General features: G+C 36.7%; 1 protein-coding gene and 1 long non-coding RNA gene across 2 annotated transcripts in view; one reads left to right on the top strand and one right to left on the bottom strand.

Annotated features, from left to right (window-relative positions):
• Nucleotides 1-23793, top strand: part of ATRNL1 (attractin like 1) — an 829354-nt gene that overhangs the window by 15307 nt on the left and 790254 nt on the right. The window contains 2 exon segments of the mRNA XM_017543810.2: nucleotides 18949-19032; nucleotides 20460-20573. Coding sequence (XP_017399299.1) covers nucleotides 18949-19032; nucleotides 20460-20573 — 198 coding nt within the window.
• Nucleotides 5283-22731, bottom strand: LOC108314778. The gene is made up of 3 exons (XR_001829650.2): nucleotides 22589-22731; nucleotides 12987-12990; nucleotides 5283-5294 (listed from the first exon to the last, which is right to left on the bottom strand). It is a non-coding gene; the product is annotated as an uncharacterized LOC108314778 (long non-coding RNA).

Genomic DNA, 23793 nt, shown 5'->3' with positions numbered 1-23793 from the left:
TGGAACACAGTCTTTCTCCATCAGGCCTTGTTCTGTTGCTGATGAGGAACTGTGATCCCCTGTAGAGGGAGAGGCGTTCTGAGTTTGGGTATTCTCAGCCTTTTTAGGCTGGTTTCTTCCCTTCGTTATAAATTTATCCATCTGTGGTCTTTATAATTACCGTCTTTATAGTTGGGTTTCTGAATGGACGTCCAACTTGTTGATTCCCAGCGCTAGAATCTGAGCAACCCACCACGCTGGCCAAAACAGCGGCTTTAAGACTGATGGTGCTTTTCTGACTCTGCACCAAGAACCGCCACACCAGGCAGCGGCAAAACCGCTTCACCGGCTCAAGATTCGCGCTGGTGACACGTGGGGCTCCTCCGCTGGGAATCTCCTGGTACGTGAGCAACAAAAATTGATCTGAAAGTGTGGCGTCCTCTCGTTCTCTGCTCTTTCAGTGGGAGCTGCAATCCCGAGCTGCTAGTGATCAGCCATCTTGGATCTCTCTCCCCGATTTTTTTTTAAATTATGTGTCTTTGGTTTTGATATCAGGGTAATACTGGCTTTGTGTTATAGAATGAGTTGAAAGTATTCCTTCCTCCTCTAATTTTCAGAGAAGTTTGAATAGGATTGATATTAGTTCTTCTTTAGTATTAATGGCCACTCTGGCTTTCTTCTGATAATAGTTTGCATGTTGTTGTAGGGTGCCAGCCCCCACACACCACCCATGGGTACCCCGAGTTTGGTGGTGACAAACGAATGAGGAAAAGACTGAGAAAAAGACAGATTAAGAATGTATAAAGTGGCACCAGGGGGCCAGTGCAAAACTGGAGGTTGCTAAGGCCCTGAGCGCTGATCTTCCACAGTATTTATTGGTTACAATTTCTTTGATCTATAGGATAGGTAGAGGAGTGATGGTGGGGAGAGGATGACATGATGGTGTGGTGAATCAGTGAGCGGGAACTGGTGTGTCATTCTAAAGATTGATGACAGTGGCAGTTTTGGGAGTTTCACAAAACAAGAACCTATGGTTATCTTTAGCCTATTATCTATGTGCAGCTGGTAGAATACGGGCCTAACAAGGAACCTACAAGTCTGGTTACGTTTTAGTGCTATGAAGGAGTTTTATATCCTTGAGCACAAGGTTTATTGTAACAGAGCCTAGGTCACCCTGCACCCGGAACATGAGGCATGGAGAAGTTTGCCTCCCCAGAGGCCTCCTGCAGTTTGCCATGGTTTGTTGTTCCCAGTTTATGTGTTACTTATAAGCAATTTATGTAGGCACTCTGTAAGTCCTTTCTCCTTTGCTGCTTCCCCCAACGTGTTGTGTCTTTTGTTTTTACTTGGAAAGAATAGTGTATAGTTTTTTAAGTTATTGAATCTAACAATCTTTTATTGGTTTTTTGAGATGTTTACATGTGGTGTATTTTTATATTTTCTAGCATTCCATTTTAAATTTCTGTTGGCCTTCTAGGTATGTGTGTTGGTATTATTATTTTAGTGGTTATTTGACAGGGCTAATGATAACAATATGCATGCCTAACTTTTTATAGTCTATTCAGAGTTAATATTGTATTACTTTTAGTCAAATTTAGAAGTTTTAGAACGATACTGTTTCATTTATCCTCCTTCACTGACCTTTGCTGTAATTGTCATATTTTTATGACATATACATATATGGCAAACTCTATCAGAAAAACTTATAAATTTTGCTTTTAACAGTCATACATATTTTATAGAACCTAAGTGGAAAAAAATAGTCTCATATTTTCTCAGATTTTTATTCTTTATTTTGTTCTTTGTTGATTCCTGAAGATATAAAATTTCTCCAGTGTCCTTTCCCTTCAGTTTGAAGGACTTTCTTTTCATTTCTTCTAAAGCACACTGCTACTGATACATTTTCTTAGTTTCCCTTGATCTAAGAATATCTTTGTTTTGTCTTCTTTCCTCAGGATGTTTTTGCTGGTATAGAATTCTGGGTGGATATTTTCTTTTCTTTCAGCATTAAAAAAATGTTTTATGATTATTTTCTGATTTCCATTGTTTCTGATGAGAAATCTGCAATCATTCAAATTATTTTCCCTCTCTATATAATGTAATTTATTTCTAGCTGTTTTCAAGACTTTTTGACATCTTTTGTTTTCAGCATTTCAGATTATGACATATTTGGGTGTAGTTTTTAAAATTTATCTAATTTAGGGTTTGTTACACTTCTGGAATCTATATTTGTTATCTTTCAGCAAATAAGGGATTTATAAAAAAACATAATTTTTTCATATATATATATATATATATATGTATATACACACATATATATATTTGCACCAGTCTTTTTTGACCCTCTATCTGAAACTTGAGGGACACTAATATGGGCTTTTGATTAAGCTCCATAGGTCTTTGAAGCTCTGTTCTTTTTGTTTGTTTTCTCAATCTGTTTCTTGCTTCACATTGAGTTATCATCAGACTTACTGACTGTTACCTCTGTCATCTCCATTCAGCTTTTGAGCCCATTCAGTCATTTTCTAATTTACGATGTGGTATGTTTCAGTCCTAACATTTTTATTTTATTATTTTTAATGATTTATATTCTCTGTTGAGAACTTTGCTTTCTGTTATTTTAATTGTCTTTACCTTTACCTCCTGGAGCCTAGTTATAATCATTAATCTCTTTGATGGTTTTAATTTTTGGGGTTCTCAGAATTGGTACCCACTGATTATCTTTTCTTTTGAAAATTTTTGTTACAGTTCTCTTGTTCTTTGTATGTTGAGTAATTTTGGATTGATTCTAAATGTTTTATGAGTGTTACATTGTTTGGATTCTGGGCCCTGTTATTATCTGGAAAGTGTTGATTGCTTATTTATTTAAGTGTGTGTGTATATATATATATATTTGTATAATAAATTATATATGTGTTATGTGAGTGTCTCTCTCTCTTTCTCTCTGACTCTCATAGGTAACTAACCAGCTAAATTACCAGCTAAGTTAAAAAGGTAGCAAATTCTGTTTTGTGTTCTGTCACTAGTGGTTCTAATCTCAGTTCCATTTTCAGTGCCTTTAGATTTGAAGGTACTGGTGCCACTCAGGGATTAGACGGAGACTTGTGCAACGTTCTAATTTCTAGTTCACTTTTCAAAGCCTTTGTTAAGTTTCTTTTGGCCTGTTACACACAGGAGCATCTCACGTTGAGATGCTCAGGTTGAGCTTGGGTCTTTTGTAGGTTCATTTACAGAATTAGGGTATCTTCTTTAGCTCTCTCTTCATTGGGATTTCCCTCAGACTCTGGCTAAGAGGAGCACCCCTTCTCAGTTATTCTGGCTGGAAAGACAGAATTCCTGTAAGAGGAGTTCATGTGAACATTTACATGCTGTTACTATTCTCTCAAGGATTGCTGTTCTTTCCATCTCTATGGCTGTTTTAGTGTAAGCCCTGTTTTTCTTTTTTTCTTTCTTAGGCTGTGCAGTAGCCCTTTGATTTATTTCTTAGCTTCTCATTTTTTCCTTGCTATCCTTTATTTCTACCACAGTTTGCTTTTGTAGCATACATGTTTTGTCATATCTTTTCCTTGCCTAAGACAGTGATCCCAAAGTTTCTGAAGAAAAATCTGTTGTTATTGAAATTGTCATTCTCCTATAGGTAATGTGTTGTTTGTCTTTGCCTGCTTTCTTTTCTTTTCCTCTCTTTAGTTTTCAGAGGTTTGATTATGATGTCTATAAGTGTAGAATTATTTGAGTTTATTACATTTATTATTTACTCAGCTTCTTGCTGTGTGGGTTTATCTTTTTTTTCAACGTTTGGAAAGTTTTCAGTTATTTCTTCACACTCTTTCTTCTTCCAATGGGAAAATATGACAAATGTTTTAATCTTTTTAAATTGACTTTCAGGTGACTAAGGTTTTGTCCACTTCATTCAATCTACTTCTCTCTGTTCACATTGTATGATTTTTGTCTATATCGATGCTCACTGATTTGTTCCTCTGGCATTTCCATTCTGTTATAGAGCCTATCAAGTGAGGTTTTATAGAAAACCTTGTTTCATTGTATTTCCATTTTGTTATTTTAATCTTCTATTTTCTTGCTGATACTTTTATATTTATTTGAAAGTGTCTGTAGCTGCTTATTGGGCCTTTTGCTGACAGCTGCTTTAAGATACTTGTCAGATAATTTCAGCATCTTTGTCACATCAGTAATGGTAGCTGCTGATTACTTTTCTCAAGTGAGTTAAAATTTTATTATATCTTGGTATGAGAAGTAATTTAGAATTGTATTCCAGGTATTTTGGGTATTGTATATGAGACTGTCTTAGTCCATTTTATGGTGCTATAACAGAATACTCAAGACTTGGTAATATGGCTTGGCTGTGTCCCCACCCAAATCTCAACTTGAATTATATCTTCTAGAATTCCCACATGTTGTGAGAGGCACCCAGGGGAAGGTAATTGAATCATGGGGGCCGATCTTTCTCATGCTATTCTCGTGATAATGAATAAGTCTCATGAGATCTGATGGGTTTATCAGGGGTTTCTGCTTTTGCTTCTTTCTCATTTTTCTCTTGCTGTTGCCATGAAAGAAGTGCCTTTTGCCTCCCACCATGATTCTGAGCCCTCCCCAGCTGCATGGAACTGTAAGTCTCTTAAACCTCTTTTTATTCCCAGTTTTGGGTGTGTCTTCATCAGCAGTGTGAAAACAGACTAATATAGTAAATTGGTACCAGTAGAGTGGGGCATTGCTGAAAAGATACCCGAAAATATGGAAGCAACTTTGGAACTGGGTAACAGGCAGAGATTGGAGTGGTTTGGAGGGCTCAGAAGACAGGAAAATGTGGGAAAGTTTGGAACTTCTTAGAGACTTATTGACTAGCTTTGACAGAAATGCTGATAGTGATATGAACAATAAGGTCCAGGCTGAGGTGGTCAACTTAGATGGAGATGAGGAACTTGTTGGGAACTGGAGCAAAGGTGACTCTTGTAATGTTTCAGCAAAGAGACTGGTGGCATTTCCACCCTGCTCTTAAGATTTGTGGAACTTTGAACTTGAGAGAGATGATTTAAGATATCTGGCAGAAGAAATTTCTAAGTAGCAAAGGAATGCTGTGTCTTGGGTGCTGTTAGGGGTATTCCATTTTAAAAGGGAAACAGCATAAAAGTTTGGAAAATGTGAAGCCTGACAATGTGATAGAAAAGAAAATCCCATTTTCTGAGGAGAAATTTAAGCCAGCTGCAGAAATTTGCATAAGTAACGAGAAGCCAAATGTTAATTCCCAAGACAATGGGGGAAATGTCTCCAGGGCATGTCAGAAGTCTTCACAGCAGCCCCTCTCATAACAGGCCTGGAGGCATAGGAGGAAAAAATGGTTTTGTGGGCTGGGCCCAGGGTTCCTGTGCTGTATGCAGCCTAGGGACTTGGTGTCCTGTGTCCCAGCTGCTCCTGCTATGACTAAAAGGAGCCAAGGTGCAACTCAAGCTGTGGCTTTAGAGGGTGCAAGCCCCAAGCTTTGGCAGCCTCCACATGGTGTTGAGCCTGCGGGTGCACAGACGTCAAGAATTGAGGTTTGGGAACCTTGTCTACGTGTCAGAAGATCTATGGAAATGCTTGGATATCCAGGCAAAAGTTTGCTGCAGGGGTGGGCCTCTAGTGGAGAACCTCTGGAGTGCAGTGTGGAAGGGGAATGTGGGATCGGATCCCCCACACAGAGTCTCTACTGGAACATCACCTGGTAGAGCTGTGAGAAGAGGGCCACTACCCTCCAGACCCCAGAATGATGGATCCACCTACAGCTTGCACTGTGTACCTGGAAAAGCTGCAGATGCTCAATGCCAGCCTGTGAAAGCAGCCAGGATGAGGCTGTACCCTGCAAAGCCATAGGGGTGGAGCTGCCCAAGATAATGGGAACCCACCTCTTGCATCAGTGTGACCTGGATGTGAGACCTGGAGTCAAAGGAGATGATTTGGGAGCTTTACAATTCGACTACCCTGCTGGATTTTGGACTTCTGTGGGCCTTGTAACCCCTTTGTTTTGGTTAATTTCTACCATTTGGCATGGCTGTGTTTACCAAATACCTGTACCCTCATTGTATCTAGGAAGGAACTAGCTTGCTTTTGATTTTGCAGGCTCATATACTGAAAGAACTTGCCTTGTCTCAGATGAGACTTTGGAGGTGCTGAAATGACTGAAGACGTTGGGGAACTGCTGGGAAAGCATGATTGGTTTTGAAATGTGAGGACATGAGATTTGGAGGGGCCAGGGGCAGAATGATATGGTTTGGCTGTGTTCCCATTCAAATCTCAATTTGAATCGTATCTCCTAGAATTCCTCTGTGCTATGGGAGGTAATTGCTATGGGAGGGGCTCAGGGGGAGGTAATTGAATCATGGGAGCCAGCTGTTCCTGTGCTTATCTTGTGATAGTGAATAAGTCTCATGAGACCTAATGGCTTTATCCGGGGTTTCTGCTTTTGCTTCTTCCTCATTTTTCTCTTGCTGCTGCCATGTAAGAAGTGCCTTTTGCCTCCTGCCATGATTCTGAAGCCTCCCCAGCCATGTGGAACTGTAAGTCCAATTAAGCCTCCTTTTCTTCCCAGTTTTGGGTGTGTCTTTATCAGCAGTGTGAAAATGGACTAATACGCTTGGTAATTTATAATTAATAGAAATATATTGGCTCATGATTTTGGAGGCTGGGAAATCTAAGATCAAGAGGCTGGCATCTTGTAAGGGCTTTCTTGCTGCATCATCCCATGGCAGAAGATAAATAGAGGGTCAACCGATGTGTAAAAGGGTTCAAATCTTATCATTTTATAAGGAACTCATTCCCCTGATAATGAACTCACTCCTGAGGTAACAGTGTTAATCTGTTCATGAGGGCAGAGCCCTCATGGTCTGATCACCTCCCATTATGCCCTACCTCACAACACTAATCCAGAGTCTTAACTCAGATTAGCACCAGCTCAAAAGTCCAAAGTCTAGGGTCTCTTCTAAATCAGATATGGCTAAGACTCAAGACACAATCCATCCTGGGGCAAATTCCCTTCCAGCTATGAACCTATGAAATCAAAACAAGTTGTCTGTTTCCAAAGTACAATGGTGAGACAGGTGTAGGATATACATTCCTGTTCCAAAAGAGAAAAAAAGGGAGTAACACCCCAGATAAGTCCAGAACCCAACAGAACAAACAATGTTAAATCTGAAATCTTTTTTGACTTCATGTTTTATCTTCTGAGCACACTAGGGTGAGGACTGGGCCCCAAAGATCTCAGGCAGCCCAGCCCTTAGGCTTTGCTGGGCTCAGCCTACATAGCAGCTATCATTGGTTGGAGTCTCATGCCTGCTGCTCTTCCAGTGTGAGGCTGCATATGGGTGACTATAGTTTTGAGGTCTCAGAGGTAGCCCTGCTCCTGTGGCCCTATTAGACATTTCTCTAGTGATTACTTTTAGGTAGCCACAGCTCCACAACTTGTACAGTCTGCACACCTGCAGAATTGGCACCACATGGATACATATCACCAAGGTTTATGGCCTGTACTTCCCAGAGCTGTAGCCAGAGACAAACCCTGGTTTGCTTGAGCAGTGACTGGGGAAGCTAAAGAGAGTTGTGCCAGAATGCAGGGAGCAGATACTTTAGGCAGCACAGGACAGTGACTGCTGAGGTCCCATAGATGCCTTTCTGGAAACTGATCTCAGGATCCTAGATCTGCCCCTAGGGAGGGGCAGACCAGAAGACCTCTAAAATACCTTCAAAATCTCTTTCTGTCTTGATGAGTAGCACTTGACTTCCTTTTATCCATGCTAATCCCTTTATACAATGGTTTCTTGGCCACACTCTTGCATGTTTTGCTTTTTTGTTCTTTACATATGCAAGCTACGACTTTTCCATATTACTACTTTCTGCTTCCCTTTTAATAATGCATTTTGTTTTTACATTGTTCTACCCTCTGGCATCTTACTATATGCAGTTAAAAGTAGCCATGCAGCTCTTTCAATTTTGCTTAGAAATTTTTTCCATCAGATATCCTAGTGAAGCGGCTATATACCCTGGGGTTCGTCTTCATGCACCAGGAACATTTAGGGAACAGACACACACAGGAGTTTAAGAGTAGAGGTTTAATAGGTAGAAGAGAAGAGAAAGAGATACAGCTTCCTCTATAAAGCAAGGGGTCTCTGATCAGAAAAGACTGGCTGGCAGTGAATGCACCGAGTTTTATAGTCCAGTTTGAGGAGGTGGTATCTGATTTATGTAGGGCTCACAGATTGGTTTGATCAGGTATGACATTACACAGTGCTTGGGGAAGGCTGGTTGCCCCACCCTAATCTTCTTATGCAAATGGACTTTCCTGTTGATCAGTGCCATCTCGTCTGCTCCTTAAAATACACATGGCTGGCAGAGAAGAGAAGATGGAGCCACGATTTTGAAAATCTCTAGTCCTTAGTTCCTGCCAGCATTTACCTGTGCAAGCTTGCAGCTTGCAGGCTGCTCTTTGTTAGAAAATTGGGCTGCTTTTCATTAAAAAGGAAAGCCTTACCGAGGACTACCATGCCCTTGCTAAATGACTAAGTAATTCCTTCCTAACTCCTATATCACTTGCTTATTGCCCTTAAATTCTGCCTTCCATGAAGCACTCAGATATGGGCACAATTCAGTCAAGTTATTTGCTGCTTCATATCAAGGATGGCTGTTGCTCCAGTTTGCAATATCTTTTTCCTCATTTCTGTTTGAGATCTCAGGATTGCCTTTACTGTCCATATTTCTACCAATATTCTGATCACAAGCACTAATGTAATCTCTAGGAAGTTTTAGAGTTTCCCTGCAGTTCTCCTCTGAGCCCTCATCAGAATCATCCTTAATGTTTTTTTCATGGCAATACAAGCTTTTTCTGGCCCTTTTCTCCAAACTCCCCCAGCCTCTACTTATTACTGAGTTTCAGAGTGGCTTCCCTATTTTCAGATGTTTGATAAAGCAGCATTCTATGCTTCAATAGCAGTTTTTGTCTTATTCAGTTTTGTGCTGCTATAACAGAATACTTGAGAACTAGTAATTTATAATGAATAAAAATTTATTGACTTGTGATTCTGTTGGGAAGTCCAAGATTGAAGCGCCAGAGTTTGGCAAGAGCTTTCTTGCATCATTGCATGACGGAAGCGCAAAGAGAGGGTGAAGAGAGAAACAGAGGAGGGCAAGAGGGGGTAAACTAATCCTTTTATAAGTAACGAATTCCTGCAATAACAGCATTAATCCATTTATTAGGACTCTGCCTTCATGGCCTAATCACCTCTCATTAGGCCCCACCTCCCCCCACTATTGCACTGGGGATTAAGTATTCAACACTTTTTTGGGGGGACACGTTCAAACCATAGCAGAGACTGGTTCATAATTAAATATTTTGTTTTAGGAGGCAATCAACTTGTTTTGGTTCAGCACACATGACCTAGCCCACTTTCCAAAAAACAATTAGAGCTTTACTGAGTTACAATTTACACCTTACAATATTCATCTTTTAAAAATGTACAGTTCAATTAAGTTTAGCATATTTAGAGAGTGGTACAACCATCCCCATTACCTAATTTTAGGCTGCAGAGCCAAATTATATAAACAAATTGGTATCCGTGACTTGTTAAAAAATAATTTCCATGGTATCTTATATAGTCAGTATAAAACCTAACTAATCTATACTTTAATGTATAAAAATGAGTTTTTATGATGATGTTTTATTATAACATCATTATGTCAGTATTTTACCATCTGAGTTATGAAAGCATATTATAATTTTCAAGAATGTAGAAATAAAATAACTGAGGTAGGCAAAACTTTAACATGGCCCTTTTGACTTTTATCGCTGGTATTACTGTCATGATTATGCTATGTTATTTGTCAAAAGGGAGATTATCTGGGTTTTCTTATTCTAATCACATGAGCCCTTTAGAAGCAGAGTGTTTCCCCTGGGTGGTAGCAGAAGAGGAAGTTAAGACTCAAGGCATAAGCTGGATTTGACATGCTAATGCTGGTATGAAGATGGAGAGAGCCATGCCTGAAAGTACTAGAGAGAGAGGCCTCTCGGTGCTGAGAGCAACTCCTGACTAGCAGTTGGCAAGGAAGTTGGGACCTCATTCATGCAACTGGAAGGAACTGAATTCTACTAACAATGAATAAGCCTGGAAGTGGATACTTTTCTGGAGCCTCTGGATAAGAGCCTAGCTCAGCTAACACTCATCTAAGTCTACAGGCTGACTTCTGTCCTGTAGAACTGTGAGATAATAAATGGATATTCTTTTAAATTTCTATGTTTATGGTAATTTGTTACTAGAAATAAAAACAAGTTTAGGAGCATATTTAGCAATAAATCATTGAAAAAGCAAATCTGGCTGAATTTCAGTCAATGATATTAAGTTAACTAGAAAATTAAATTAATTCTTTAAACATGATGATCAATTGAGTCTTATTATCTTTAACAGTAATAATACAGGGTGATTATGATTTATTAATTTAAGGTTTTTATAACACCTTGTGTACCTTTCTTTGATTTCGTTAGTGTGCCATGAATGATTAGAATTAATGCTCTAAATGTTTGGGATATGCTAATTGCTGTCTGGATCCATGAAAGGAAGATGCTCTGGCATTTTAGATATCTGATTTATTTTACCCTATTTCACCCAAAGTAGACTTCCAGTCTACCATTTGAGCCAAAAAGTGAATAGGAAAAATATTTTACAGATAACATAAGGTTATGAAATGATAAGTAGATGTGATTCAGTTTAGCCAAAAGGGGAAGAGATTGATCTTATCACTGATAGTAGATTAATTTGAAAATAATGATTACCATGTGCAAGAGAAGTACTCTATGATTAAATAATGTTTGAGTTGTATAGTTATCTCAGTAGCTTAAGGGAATGTTGAAGGAAAAATATATTAATGAGCTGGAATCTTATTTGGAAATATCCTTGTTAGAATTATAGAGCACAGAATCAGCTGATGTTTTAGTCCACTTGTTTTGCTGTGAAGGAATACTGGAGGCTGGATAGTGTATAAGGAAAAGAGATTTGTTTGGCTCATGATTCTGCAGGATGTACAAGAAGCATGGCAGCAGCATCTGCTTGTAGTGAGGGGCTCAGGCTTGCTTCCACTCATGGCAGAAGACAAATGGGAGCTGGTGTCTGCAGAGATCATATGGCGGGAGAGGAAGCAAGGGGTAGAAGGGGCCAGGCTCTTTTTAATAACCAACTCTTTCAAAAACTAATAGAGCGAGAGCTCACTCATTACTGTGAAGATGGCCCAAAGCCATTCATGAAGGATCTGCTTCCGTGATCCAAACATCTCTCAGTAGGCCTCATCTCTGGCATTGAGGGTCAAATTTCAATGTAAGGTTTGGAGGAGTCATATATAAAAACCATAGCAGTTGAGAATTAGGTCTCAAACTCAGATAGATAATGGTTAAATATAAGCTATATCAATACCGAATTGGAGAATGTGATTTTCATGTGTGGCCATAATGGGCTAGTACTTCACCTCAGAATTAGACTACCCACTCATTTATGGGCCAGGTTAGGCAACTGCTGGTCTGTTTGTGGGGCAGGACCACAATAGTGGAAGATAGTAGTCAGAATGCATCTCTTGTGCCTAGAATAGACTGACAATGATTGATCTGATAAAGAAGTTAGGAAAAACAGTCCCATTTACCATAGCAAAACAAAAAACCAAAAAAACCTTACATGCGTGCACACACACACACACACACACACACACACACATCAAAAACTTAGGAATAAGTTTAACCAAGGAGGTAAAAGATCTATATATAGGAAACTAGAAAACATTAATGAAAGAAATTGAAGATGACACAAATAAATGGAAAGATACTTTGTGTATTCATGAAGTGAAAGAATATTGTTAAAATGTCCGTATTACCCAGAGAAATCCACAGATTCAATGCAATCCTATCAAATTAGAAATTGAAAAATCCTACAATTTGTTTGAAACTACAAAAGACCCCAAATAGCAAAAGCAATCTTGAGCAAAAAGAACAAAGCTAGAGGCATTATACTACCTGATTTGTCTTTAAAAAGTTCATGAAGGCTGAGTGGTGTGTTGGCTCACACCTTTAATCCCAGCACTTTGGGAGGCTGAGGCTGGTGGATCATGAGGTCAGGAGTTCGAGACCAGCCTGGCCAACATGGTGAAACCCAATCTCTACAAAAAATACAAAACTAGCTAGGCGTAGTGGTGCATGCCTGTGATTCTAGCTACTCAGGAAGCTGAGGGAGGAGAATCACTTGAACCCAGGAGGCGGAGATTGCAGTGAGCCGAGATAGTGCCATTGCACTCCAGCCTGGGCAGCAAGAATGAAGCTCTGTCTCAAAAAAAAAAAAAAGTTCATGGAAAATGCATATTATGAAAAAACTGCATGAATTTCAAAATTTTTTGCACCAAAATAAACTCATACTAAATTGTTATATCTGAATGGAATCAAGTTTGAGGCACTAAGGATGATAAGACATTGGTTTGAAAAGAGCCCCTATTGGAGTAACATGAATTCTGCTAAAATTGAAGTGAGAGCAAACATCAAATTTATGGTGAAGCTTGGGTGGAAGAAGGGGAAATTATTGATGCTTTATGAAAAGTTTATGAGGACAATGCCCCAAAGAAATCAGCAGCTTACAAATGTGTAACTCATTTTAAGAAGAAATGAGATGATATTGAAGATGAAGCCTGCAGTAGCAGACTATTCACATCAATTTGTGAGGAAAAAATTCATCTTGTTCATGCTGTAATTGAAGAAGACTGATGTTTGACAACAGAAACAATAGCCAACACCACAGACATCTCAATTAATTCAACTTACTTAATTCTGAATGAAAATTAAAGTTGAGTAAACTTTCCACTTGATGGGTGCCAAAACCACTAGAACCAGATTAGCTCCAGATAAAAGCAGAGATTTTATTGGAAATTTTAAACAATAGGATCAAGATCCTGAAGCATTTGTTTGAAGAATTGTAACAGGTGAAACATAGCTTTACCACTACAATCCTGAAGACAAAGCACAATGAAAGCAGTGGCTACCAGGAGGTAGAAGGGTTTCAATCAAAGCAAAAGTGGACTGGTCAAGAGCAAAGGTCATGGCAACAGTTTTTGGGGATGCTAAAGGCATTTTGCTTATTGACTTTCTGTATGGCCAAAGTGTAAAATCTACTTATTCTGAGATTGTTTTGAGATTTAGCCAAAACTTTAGCAGAAAAACACCTGGGAAAGCTTCACAAGAGGGCCTTTCTTCACTGACAATGCTTCTGTTCATTTCTTTTATCAAACAAGGGCAATGTGATGAGAGTTTCTACAGGAAATCAGTAGGCATCCACCTTATAGTACTTATTTGGTTCCTTTTGGGGTTTTTTTTGGTTTGTTTATTTCCTAATTGGTGTGGTTTGGCTATGTCCCCACCCAAATCTCATCTTGAATTCCCACATGTTGTGGGAGGGATTCAGTGGGAGGTAATTGAATCATGGGGGCAAATCTTTCTCATGCTGTTCTTGTGATAGTGAGTAAGTCTCATGAGATCTAATGGTTTTATAAAGAGGATTTCACCTGCAAAAGCTCTCTCTCTTTGCCTGCTGCTACCCATGTAAGATGTGACTTGCTCCTCCTTGCCTTTGCCATGATTATGAGCCATCCTTAGCTATGTGGAAGTGTAAGTCCATTAAATCTCTTTCTTTTGCAAATTGCCCACTCTTGGGTATATCTTTATCAGCAGCATGAAAATGGGCTAATGCACTAATCTTAAAATGTGTTCAAAGGGCACCTATTTTTCCTCAGTTAATAATGTAAACAAGACTGCATTAACATGGTTAAATTCCCAGGACCTTCAGCTATTAAGAGATGGAATAAATGGTATCATTGCTTACAAAAGCTTCTTGACTTTGATGGAGCTTATGTTGAGAAATAAAGTTTATGTTTTTTATTTTTATCTTTTAATTTTATTTTTTCCCATGAACTTTTAAAGTCATCTCATAGTTATTAAAACAGCATGGTACCTGCATAAAAACAGACAAATTGACCAATGGAACAGGATAGAGAGCCCAGAAATAAATTTATACATCTACTGACCACTGATTTTCAAACAGCGTCTTGAGGAATACACAATGGGGAAAGGACAGTCTTGTTAATAAATGATTCTGGAAAAACTAGGTATCCACATATAGAAGAATGAAATTGGACCCTTATCTCATCCCTTATACAAGAATCAACTCAAAATGGATTAAAGATTAAAAAGGAAGATCTGAAACTAAAACAACAGAAGAGAACATAGGAGAAAAGGTATGACTTGTCTCAGCAATGATTTCTTGCATGACTCCAAAAGCACAAACACAAAGCAAAAGCAAAAACAGACAAATAGTATTGAATCAAAAAACTTCTGTACATGAAAGGAAGTAACAGAGTGAAGACACCACCCATGCATTGAGAGAAAATATTGCAAATCATACATCAGATAAGGGACTCATACCCAAGACATGTAAGGAACTCAAACCACTCAATAACAAGAAAACAAATAACCCTATTTAAACATGGGCAAAGAATCTGAATAGACATTTCTCAAAAGAAGACATCCAGAAGGCCAATAAATGTATGAAAAAATGCTCAACATTACTAATCATTAGGGAAATGCAGATCAAAACCACAATGGGATGTCATCTCATACCCCTTAAAATGGCTCTTATCAAAAAGATTAAAGATAACAAGTGTTGGTGAGGATATGGCAAAAAGGGAATTCTTGTATACTGCTGGAGGGGAGTAAACTAGTACAGCCATTTTGAAAAGCAGTATGGACGTTCATCAGAAAACTAAAAAGAGAATTACCGTATGATCCAGCAATCTGGGTATATATCCAAAGGAATTGAAATCAGTATGTTGGATGTTTGCATTCACATGTTCATTGCAGCATTATTCGTAATATCCAATATTTGGAAACAACCTAAGTGCCCACCAAGGGATGAATGGATAAAAAAAAGAGGTATATATACATAGCGAAATAGTATTCAGCCTATAAAAGGACAAAATCCTGTCATTTGTGACAACATGGGTGAAATTAGAGGCCATTATGCTAGGCATAATAAGCTAATGTTAGAAAGACAGTTATCACCTGATCTTACATGTGAAATCTAAAAATTTGAATCAATTGAAGTAGAGAGTAGAATGGTTGTTACTAGAAGCTGCGGGTGGTGGTTGGTTGGGCAGGGAAAGGAAAAATACTGGTCAAAGTTTCAGTTAGGAAAAATAAGTGTTCTATTATTCTGTGGATGTTCTGTTGTACAAAAAGGGACTAATATTAGTAATTATGCATTATATATTTTATATACTACCTTGCTAATAGAGTTGCTTTTAAATGTTTTTGCTGGAAAAATATATATGTGGGATGATGGATGTTAATTAGCCTGATCTGCTCAATCTGCAATATATACATGTATTGAAGCATCACATCTTACCCCATGAATATATATAATTATTATTTGTCAATAAAGATGAAATAAAATTAAAAAAGGAATTAATAAGCTGTTAACTAATATTTTAACTAGAAATCCTGTTTTAAAAAAGTTTTCTATGTGAAAAAAGGTTTACAAAAACCACCATCCTGCATAAAGACTATCCCTGAGTGGATCCAACTATTCCTTGTAGGGTGGTTATGCCAGGATTAAACCTATATTCTGTGATAAACAGGATTTATTGTTTCAGAGATTTTGTAATAGTAAAACTGTAACACTTTCTTATTTTTAGAATATATTAAAATATTATATATCCATAGTCAGGATAGACAACAACATCCCACTAGATTTAATTTTAGTGTTGTCTAATGTTTGCATTAGTTTTCCTGCATTTATTTAGTGGCCAACCTTGTATTATAAACAGCCCAGCATGCTTTTAATTAAGGACTCTGCACTGGGCACTTTCAGCTAGAATGAGACATTGACAAGGCATATGGATATGTGGCAGGCATTTAGACAGGTGATTGGCAAACTTTTCCTGTAAAGGGCCAGATAGTAGATATTTTAGGCTTTGCTGACTAGATGGTCTCTGTTGCCAATATTCAACTCTGTCCTCATAGTATGTTAGCAATCTTAGACAATATTTAAACAAACTAGTGTAGTTGTGCTCCAATAAAACTTCCTTTACACAAACAGACAGTAGGTTAGTAGTTTATGTAGTACCAATCTAGATGAATAAGTCATTATGGTTGTCAGTTCAAGAAGAGGAATGATACAAAGTTTAAAACAAAGTTGTTTGAAACTTATAATACATTTTAGAAATCATATTAGAAATAGTAGTTATGCAAAAGCCTATTTTACTTTTTGTAGGGAGTTGAACTATATGCTAACTAATTTCTGGAGAGCTCTACACAATTGGAATGTAAGGATATTAGGAGTAAGATGTGAAAAAATAAATTTCATTTCTTTTACCTTGTTTGGTGGCATCCTTCCATGCTTCCAGTAGACTGCAGTTGGCAAAGAGGAAACCCGTTTATAGTAAATGGAGGAAAAGGTGGGCTCTTTAATGCTGAGGATGAGGAATTCAGGGATTGTGGTGAGTAGTTTCCTTTTAAGTTTGGGAAATTGTACTACTGAAGGTGAATAGGATGGGACAGGGTGTGTAGTTTTCAGGTACTCCTATTGTTTAGCGTAGGTGGGGAGGCATAACAGTTCCATCACATCGCTTCTTATAAGAGGGAGATAAATATTACTATGGTAACTCCTACCGTGTCTGTTTCTTTGGTTGTCTTTGCTTGTAGGTTTTTACTCAAGAAATCTTTGCCCAGTCCAATATTCTGGAGAGTTTTCCCAATGTTTTCTTATAGTAGTTCGTATGCTTATTATCTTTTATTATGCTAGACATTTTATTTGAAAATTATTGATAGAAATAATTTGAGGCCCAGGGTAATGTTATCTTTCTTTAGAGAGTATCATGTATCTTCTGTTAGGAGACTTGGCATATCAGCAATTCTAACAGCACCATAAGCTGATTTTAAGACACAGAGTTTTCTGCTGCTCAGGTGACTCATAGCTAACCTACATTCCAGGTGAAGACTGGTTAACTTCTGGTACAGCATTATGTTAATAGCAAGTCATGTTCCAAGTCAGAGTGCCCTGTTGTTTCTTTGAGCCCATATGTTTTGTGGGTTATTGGTGCTACCAAATGCACTCTTAGCCTTTGGCAATCTCTTCTAAATAAGCAAATGTCTCAGAACAAAACCATCTCTGAATGCTTGCCTCCTCTTAAGCAATTTGCAGCTTCTGGATCTTGGCATGGTACATTTTATCATGTTGTTACTTATAAGATTTTAAAATTGTTCTTTAGCTTTTTAAGTTATCTTCAGTAGAGAGTTTTTCTGAATTACTGCATTTGGTATTATTATTGAAAGTGAAAAATCAGGGCAAGTTATTTAACCTGTGACTTAAAATGTGCTTCAGATTTCTCATTTGTAATATGGAGTTATTAATTAGTATCTCATGGGGTTTTTGAGATTTTTTAATGAGGCAACGCATTGTGTGTTTATAGTGGTTACTGACATGTAGAAAATGCTCAAATTATTATTACATTCATTTGAGAATATGGGAATTTGTTTGTTGTTCTTCAAGGATTTTCCAGGCATGAATTAGCCACTTTATTACTGAAGTAATTTGCAGGGATTGTGAAAGACTTGCAAATGACATTAACATTGACCGACATTTTTGTCAACCCTGATTTAGGTAAATTAAGTTTCTTCTCCCTAATGTATTTAAGGCTCTATACTATAAGGAAAATTTGATTTCATCTAAAAGTAGATAATGGCCCTGATATATATGTATGTATGTATGTGTGTATGTTTATGTGAATATGTAAAAACTGATTAGCTGTGATGTGTGTGTGTATATGCATATATAAATATAGTATGTAAATGTTAAGTGGGAAGACATTTTAATTATTTAAAATGTGGTCTCTTGATAAAATAATTGGGCTGGAGGTAAGAGAACCAAAACTCAGTAGAATTGTTGAGGTTTTTGGGCCGTACGCGGCCACTCATGCCTGTAATCCCAGCACTTTGGGATGCCGAGGCAGGTGGATCACGAGGTCAGGAGATCGAGACCATCCTGGCCAACATGCCGAAATCCCGTCTCTACTAAAATAAAAAAAATTAGCCAGACGTTGTAGCGGGCACCTGTAGTCCCAGCTACTTGGGAGGCTGAGGCAGGAGAATTGCTTGACCCGGGAGGCAGAGGTTGCAGTGAGCCGAGATCACACCACTGCACTCCAGCCTGGTGGCAGAGAGATTCCGTCTAAAAAAAAAAAAAAAAAAGAATTGAGGTTTTTGTTTTAAATATTTTTAAATTCTGAAAATCTAAAGTTTTTCTAAGTATCTTTTTTGTTTTTATGCATAAAATAGGAGATATAATACCTTTTTATTTGTCCTGTTTTAAAAATTGATTGAGTCCTTGGACTAGATGTAGACAGGAGAAAATGTTAATAAAAAATGTATTTATAGCAGAACTCTGTAAAGTCTGGTGACACCTATTTTAGCAATATTGGTACATGAAGAACAAATATAGCTTATGTGGTAACTCCCCAAAGTGGGACATAAATATACTGTTTCTCTATTTCATAGATTTGTATTTGATCTTCCTTCTGCCTCCACCTAATTTTTGTGCAGATGAAGTTTAACTTACTCTATTTTGCATCAACATTGAATCCTTCAGTACCATGTTCAATCTTTCAGGACTTTTTTCCCATGTAAATGGAAATGGTCATGATATATTAAGGTTTAAAGAAATCTAAAATAAGTATCTTTTGAGATGTAGAGAAAAATACAGCTATCTGAAATTTTCCTAAGTTGTAAATAAATCCTCCTTTTTGGAAAGTGTTGTGTCCCATTCTGTTGGCTTAATGACTTTTAAATTTTGTTATCCTGCCGTGTGTCTTAAAGTTATTTTAAGGTAATTATTTTCATTATTTTGTTTTATCTTCCAGGTTAACAGAGCCTTCTGGATATTTAACAGATGGTCCAATTAACTATAAATATAAAACTAAATGTACATGGCTCATTGAAGGCTAGTAAGTATATAGTCTGGATCAAATTATTTTATTCTTAAATGGTAAAGGTGACCATATTAATATTAAAACATTAAAGTATAATGACTTTATCATTTAGTTTGTTTATTATTTGATAACATTTACAACTTCTAGACATCACATTTAATATAAATTACACTACCTCTTCACTTGCGACAACAGTTTATATATATTTTGTTTTTGAGTTATGTTACTGTGGTATCAAATTAAGTAGGCATTTTTCTGGTTTATTTTGAACATCTTGTTATGAAATTTATAGACATCATAGAAAGTATAAAATTATTTCATGCTGTGTTATGCCATCCATATTATTTAGCATTTTAGTTTGAAGGGTATTTTTAAAAGAACATTTTGTAGAAGAGAGAGTTAATTATTCATTTAGAGGTATTTTCACTAATTAGGGCTTGAAACAGAATTTATCTATTTAAATGTATTGTGAGTGGAGCATAAAATAATTGATGTGAATTATTTTTGAACCATTTTATAATTTCTAAAGAGTACATTTGGAAAATTTTTTATTTAATTTTTTTTAACTTAAAAGCTATTTTTTCTTTGTTGTGCACCTATAGTCTCATTTTGTTTATTTGTTAACATTATATCACATTGAGAATTTTGATTAAAATTTAAATAATTTTTTAGTGCCTCTACTTACGGGTTCTGTAGAAATAAGAATAGTGGCTTCTTGAGTGTTGATTTTTTAAAATCAACTTTATTTAAGTACCATTTGCATACAACAAAATGCACCCATTTTAAGTGTACAGTTTCATAAGGTTTCAGTGATGTATATAATCTGTGTAACCTCTACCTTAAATCAAGACATATAACTTTTTTATTTTTTTTTTGAGGCAGTCTTACTCTGTTGCCCAGGCTGGAGTGCAGTGGCATTATCTTGGCCCACTGCAGCCTCTGGCTCTTGGGTTCAAGCAATTCTTCTGCTTCAGCCTCCTGAGTAGCTGGGACTATGCGTGCGCGCTACCATGCCTGGCTAATTTTTGTATTTTTAGTAGACACGGAGTTTTACCATGTTGGCCAGGATAGTCTTGATCTCTTGACCCCATGATCTGCCTGCCACAGCCTCCCAAAGTGCTGGGATTACAGACGTGAGCCACTGCACATAGCTGAACATTTTTTATTGACTACATTTTTAGAAAATAATGATCATACATATGTCCTGTTAATAGATTTTGAAAGTTACATTTTATTTTTACAAATTAGATTGATGGCTTATCAATCTTTTACCCTGGTGTTATAAGGATTTGTAGCAAAGTTATATATGAACAGATTTCTAATAAAATACCCTGTCTAAAATTTCAACACTTGGTGCTTTGTATATTATATGATAAATATTATGTATTTATTCGCTCTGTGCTTTATATATTGTTAATCAAAAAATTTTTATTTTTTTTCAGCCCAAATGCAGTGTTAAGATTAAGATTCAATCATTTTGCTACAGAATGTAGCTGGGATCATATGTATGTTTATGATGGAGATTCAATATATGCACCTTTAATAGCTGTACTTAGGTGAGTAATTATGTTTAATTAGTTGCAGAAAAGTAACTATATGTAATTGCTTAACTTAAATATATATTGATATATACTGCAAAATAAATTTAATAAAGATATTCATAGTTAAATTTCACAGATGACTATAATACTTTATTATATACTGTAACTGCCAGTTTAGGTTATAATTATGTAAATATTGATATAAGAAATAAGTAAGTACTATATTGGAAATATGGCTTTCTTTCTAACTATTTTTTATTCTCATTGTATTTAGTTTATTTTTTTAACAAGGCTTGAATATGTTTTCAGAACTATCTATTTGGATATATTAGAGTGAGTTCTAGGTGACAAGCAAATAAATAGACAAGTTTTTCTTTAATAGTTGTCTTTTTATTTCAGTGAAATGATAAAATTTTAAATTTTGCATAAAAGGGTTAAGTTATGCTTTGTGCAGTGGTTAATAAAGATGGAGTTTCTACCAATTCTCAAAATGTGAGAATTTTGTTTGCTTCAAAATATTTTATTGTTAGCAGTAAGGTATACTATTAATTTTAAAATTATAGCATTGTATCAATTTAAAAATCTTATGTATGTATGTTTAGATTATTATAAAAGTTTTCATGAGTAGGAGAAAATCTAGTAGACACAAAAATTATGAACATGTAGTATAGATTTTGTATATAATTTAACATGATTGTTGATAAGTTACTTATTATTTATTTTTGCTATTTACACAGTAGTTCTTATATGTTCTGTCATTGTTGAAAATTTAAGTAAGGGTAAAAGCTTATTGGTCCCTTCAAAGTTTTTTACTTCAAAATTTTTGTTTTACTATTAATGTGGAAAATATTGTTTTATTTTGTTCTGTTTTATCAGGAATGTGAATTATTATTTTGGACAAATATGTGAGGACTTGTATTTCCTTAGGAGCTTGGATACTACTTCTGTGATATTGCTATTGCTTAAATTTTGAGTCGTTTGAACATTAGAAAAAGGATAGTCACAAGTAGCCCTTCGTCTAAGGACAATAGAGAAAATAGAGTAGAGACTTGCAAATGATTATGTTGTAAGATAATCTATTGTAACAATTCAGTTTGATCCTCACTTCATACATTTATTTTGAGCAATTTAAACATAACTTTGCTATCTTTACTCTATTTTTATGATACTGTTGACTGACCATCATTAAGATGTGTGCCTGTTCATTTGTTTATCTAGTAATTCTAATTACTTTGTATTAATTAATACTCATCTATTAGCATTCTTACCAACACTTTCCTGTTACTAAAGGAAGATAATTAGCAGGTGGGATTTAGTATATGGCTGTGAAGATGTAATTAGTGATTTCTCATTAGCAAGTGTTCTTGTTAGCCCTCCTAAGGGAAATGGAAAACTCATGTTTATTGATATTGAATATCCACTTGATGTTAAGCACTATGCTAGGCAGTTTAAATGTCATCTAATCCTCACAAAGATCTTGTTGGGGAAGTATTAAGTACTATTATTCCTATTTTACAGTTGAGAAAATTGACATTCAGAAAAGCTATTTTCTTTTAATAGATGGTAGAGCTAGGATTAGGACTTGAATCTCAGTCTTCTGATTTAAAAGTATATGCTGTTTGTATTTCATCTTGCTAAGAATTCAGAATCTAATATGTTTGAATTATTTCAATTATATAAATATTTATTACTCAACACTTAATTCCAGAGACTGTCACAAGCTTGGAGGACATAGTAAGGAATAAGGCATAGGCTATTGCAGTTACTTTAAATACTACCTCCAGTTGGGCCAGATCAGATTTCCTAGGTTAAGTGCACAGTCCTCTACAACAGGGGTCTTCTCTCCACCCCCGACCCCTGTACTGGTTTGTGCCCTGTTAGGAACAGGGCCACACAGTAGGAAGTGAGTGGTGGTCTGGCGAGCAAAGCTTCATCTTTATTTACAGCTGATTCCCATTGCTTGCATTACTGCCTGAGCTCTACCTCCTGTCAGATCAGTGGTGGCATTAGATTCTCATAGAAGTGAGGACTCTATAGTAAACTGCGCATGTGAGGGTTCTAGGTTGCTCTCTCCTTATGAGAATCTAATGCCTGATGATCTGTCACTGTCTCCTATCACCCCCAGATGGGACCATATAATTGCAGGAAATCAAGCTCTGGGTTCCCACTGATTCTACATTATGGTGGGTTGCATAATTTTTTCATTACATATTACATTGCGATAATCATAGAAATAAAGTACACAATAAATGTAATATTCTTGAATCATCCCGAAATCATCCTCCCTCTGGTCTGTGGAAAAATTGTCTTCCATGAAACCAGTCCCTGGTTCCAAAAATGTTGGTGACTGCTGCTCTATAAGACTGCTGTCATTTTAGACACTAGCTGCAAGCTTGGTGGTCCCCACCTACTCTGATCATATGGCTACAAATTTAGGAGTTCCTATTCTCTCCTAAAGTTTGATAATTCACTAGAATTATCATAGAACTAAGGAAAGTTCTACACTTATGACTATAATTTTATCATAGAGGATAGAAATCAGAGCCAGCCAAATAAAGAGATGTATAGAGTGAGGTCTGGGAGGATCATAAATGCAAAGCTTCTGGGTCCTCAGAATGTGTTACCTACCCAGCACGTCAACATGTAGCACCAACAAGGAAGCTAGCTCATCTGAGCTTCAGGTGTCCAGAGTTTTATTGAAGTTTCATTATGTAGCCATGAATGATTGAATCATTGGCCATGAGGCTGAACTCAAATCTTCAGGCCCTCCCATTGCCTTCGTTCTTGGGAAATTAGGCTGATACCATACACTGGCCCCAACACTTTAGTCACTTGGTGAGTGTTTCTGGAATTATCTCTTTAGCTTAAATTAATTAGGAGCTCACCATGAGTCACTTCATCAGCATACATTGTCCGGGCCCACCATGAATAAAAAGACACCGCTATTACTCAGGAAATTTCAAGGATTTAGAAAATATCCTTGAAATCTTGGGGCCAAAATCATTGTCCCCAAGAACTGGGGACAAAAGTCAGCCAAATTCTTTAGTGTGCAGTAGTCATGCATTAATGAGGGGATGTAAACATATTTTTCTCATAGCTTAGTTAGTATTATAATCAAGTTATGAAGGAGTACTATATAATTTCAAAATAAAGAATTAATCCTTCCTGTTGACTTTCATCATGAGTAGAAGAATGAAATATGGGGGCCAGATAGGACATTCTAGAGAGAGAAAAA

This window comes from Cebus imitator, unplaced genomic scaffold, assembly GCF_001604975.1.
Source record: "Cebus imitator isolate Cc_AM_T3 unplaced genomic scaffold, Cebus_imitator-1.0 Scaffold161, whole genome shotgun sequence".
NCBI lineage: Eukaryota > Metazoa > Chordata > Mammalia > Primates > Cebidae > Cebus > Cebus imitator.
Note: the sequence above shows the minus strand (reverse complement) of the source record. Positions and strands in the feature narration are given on the sequence as shown.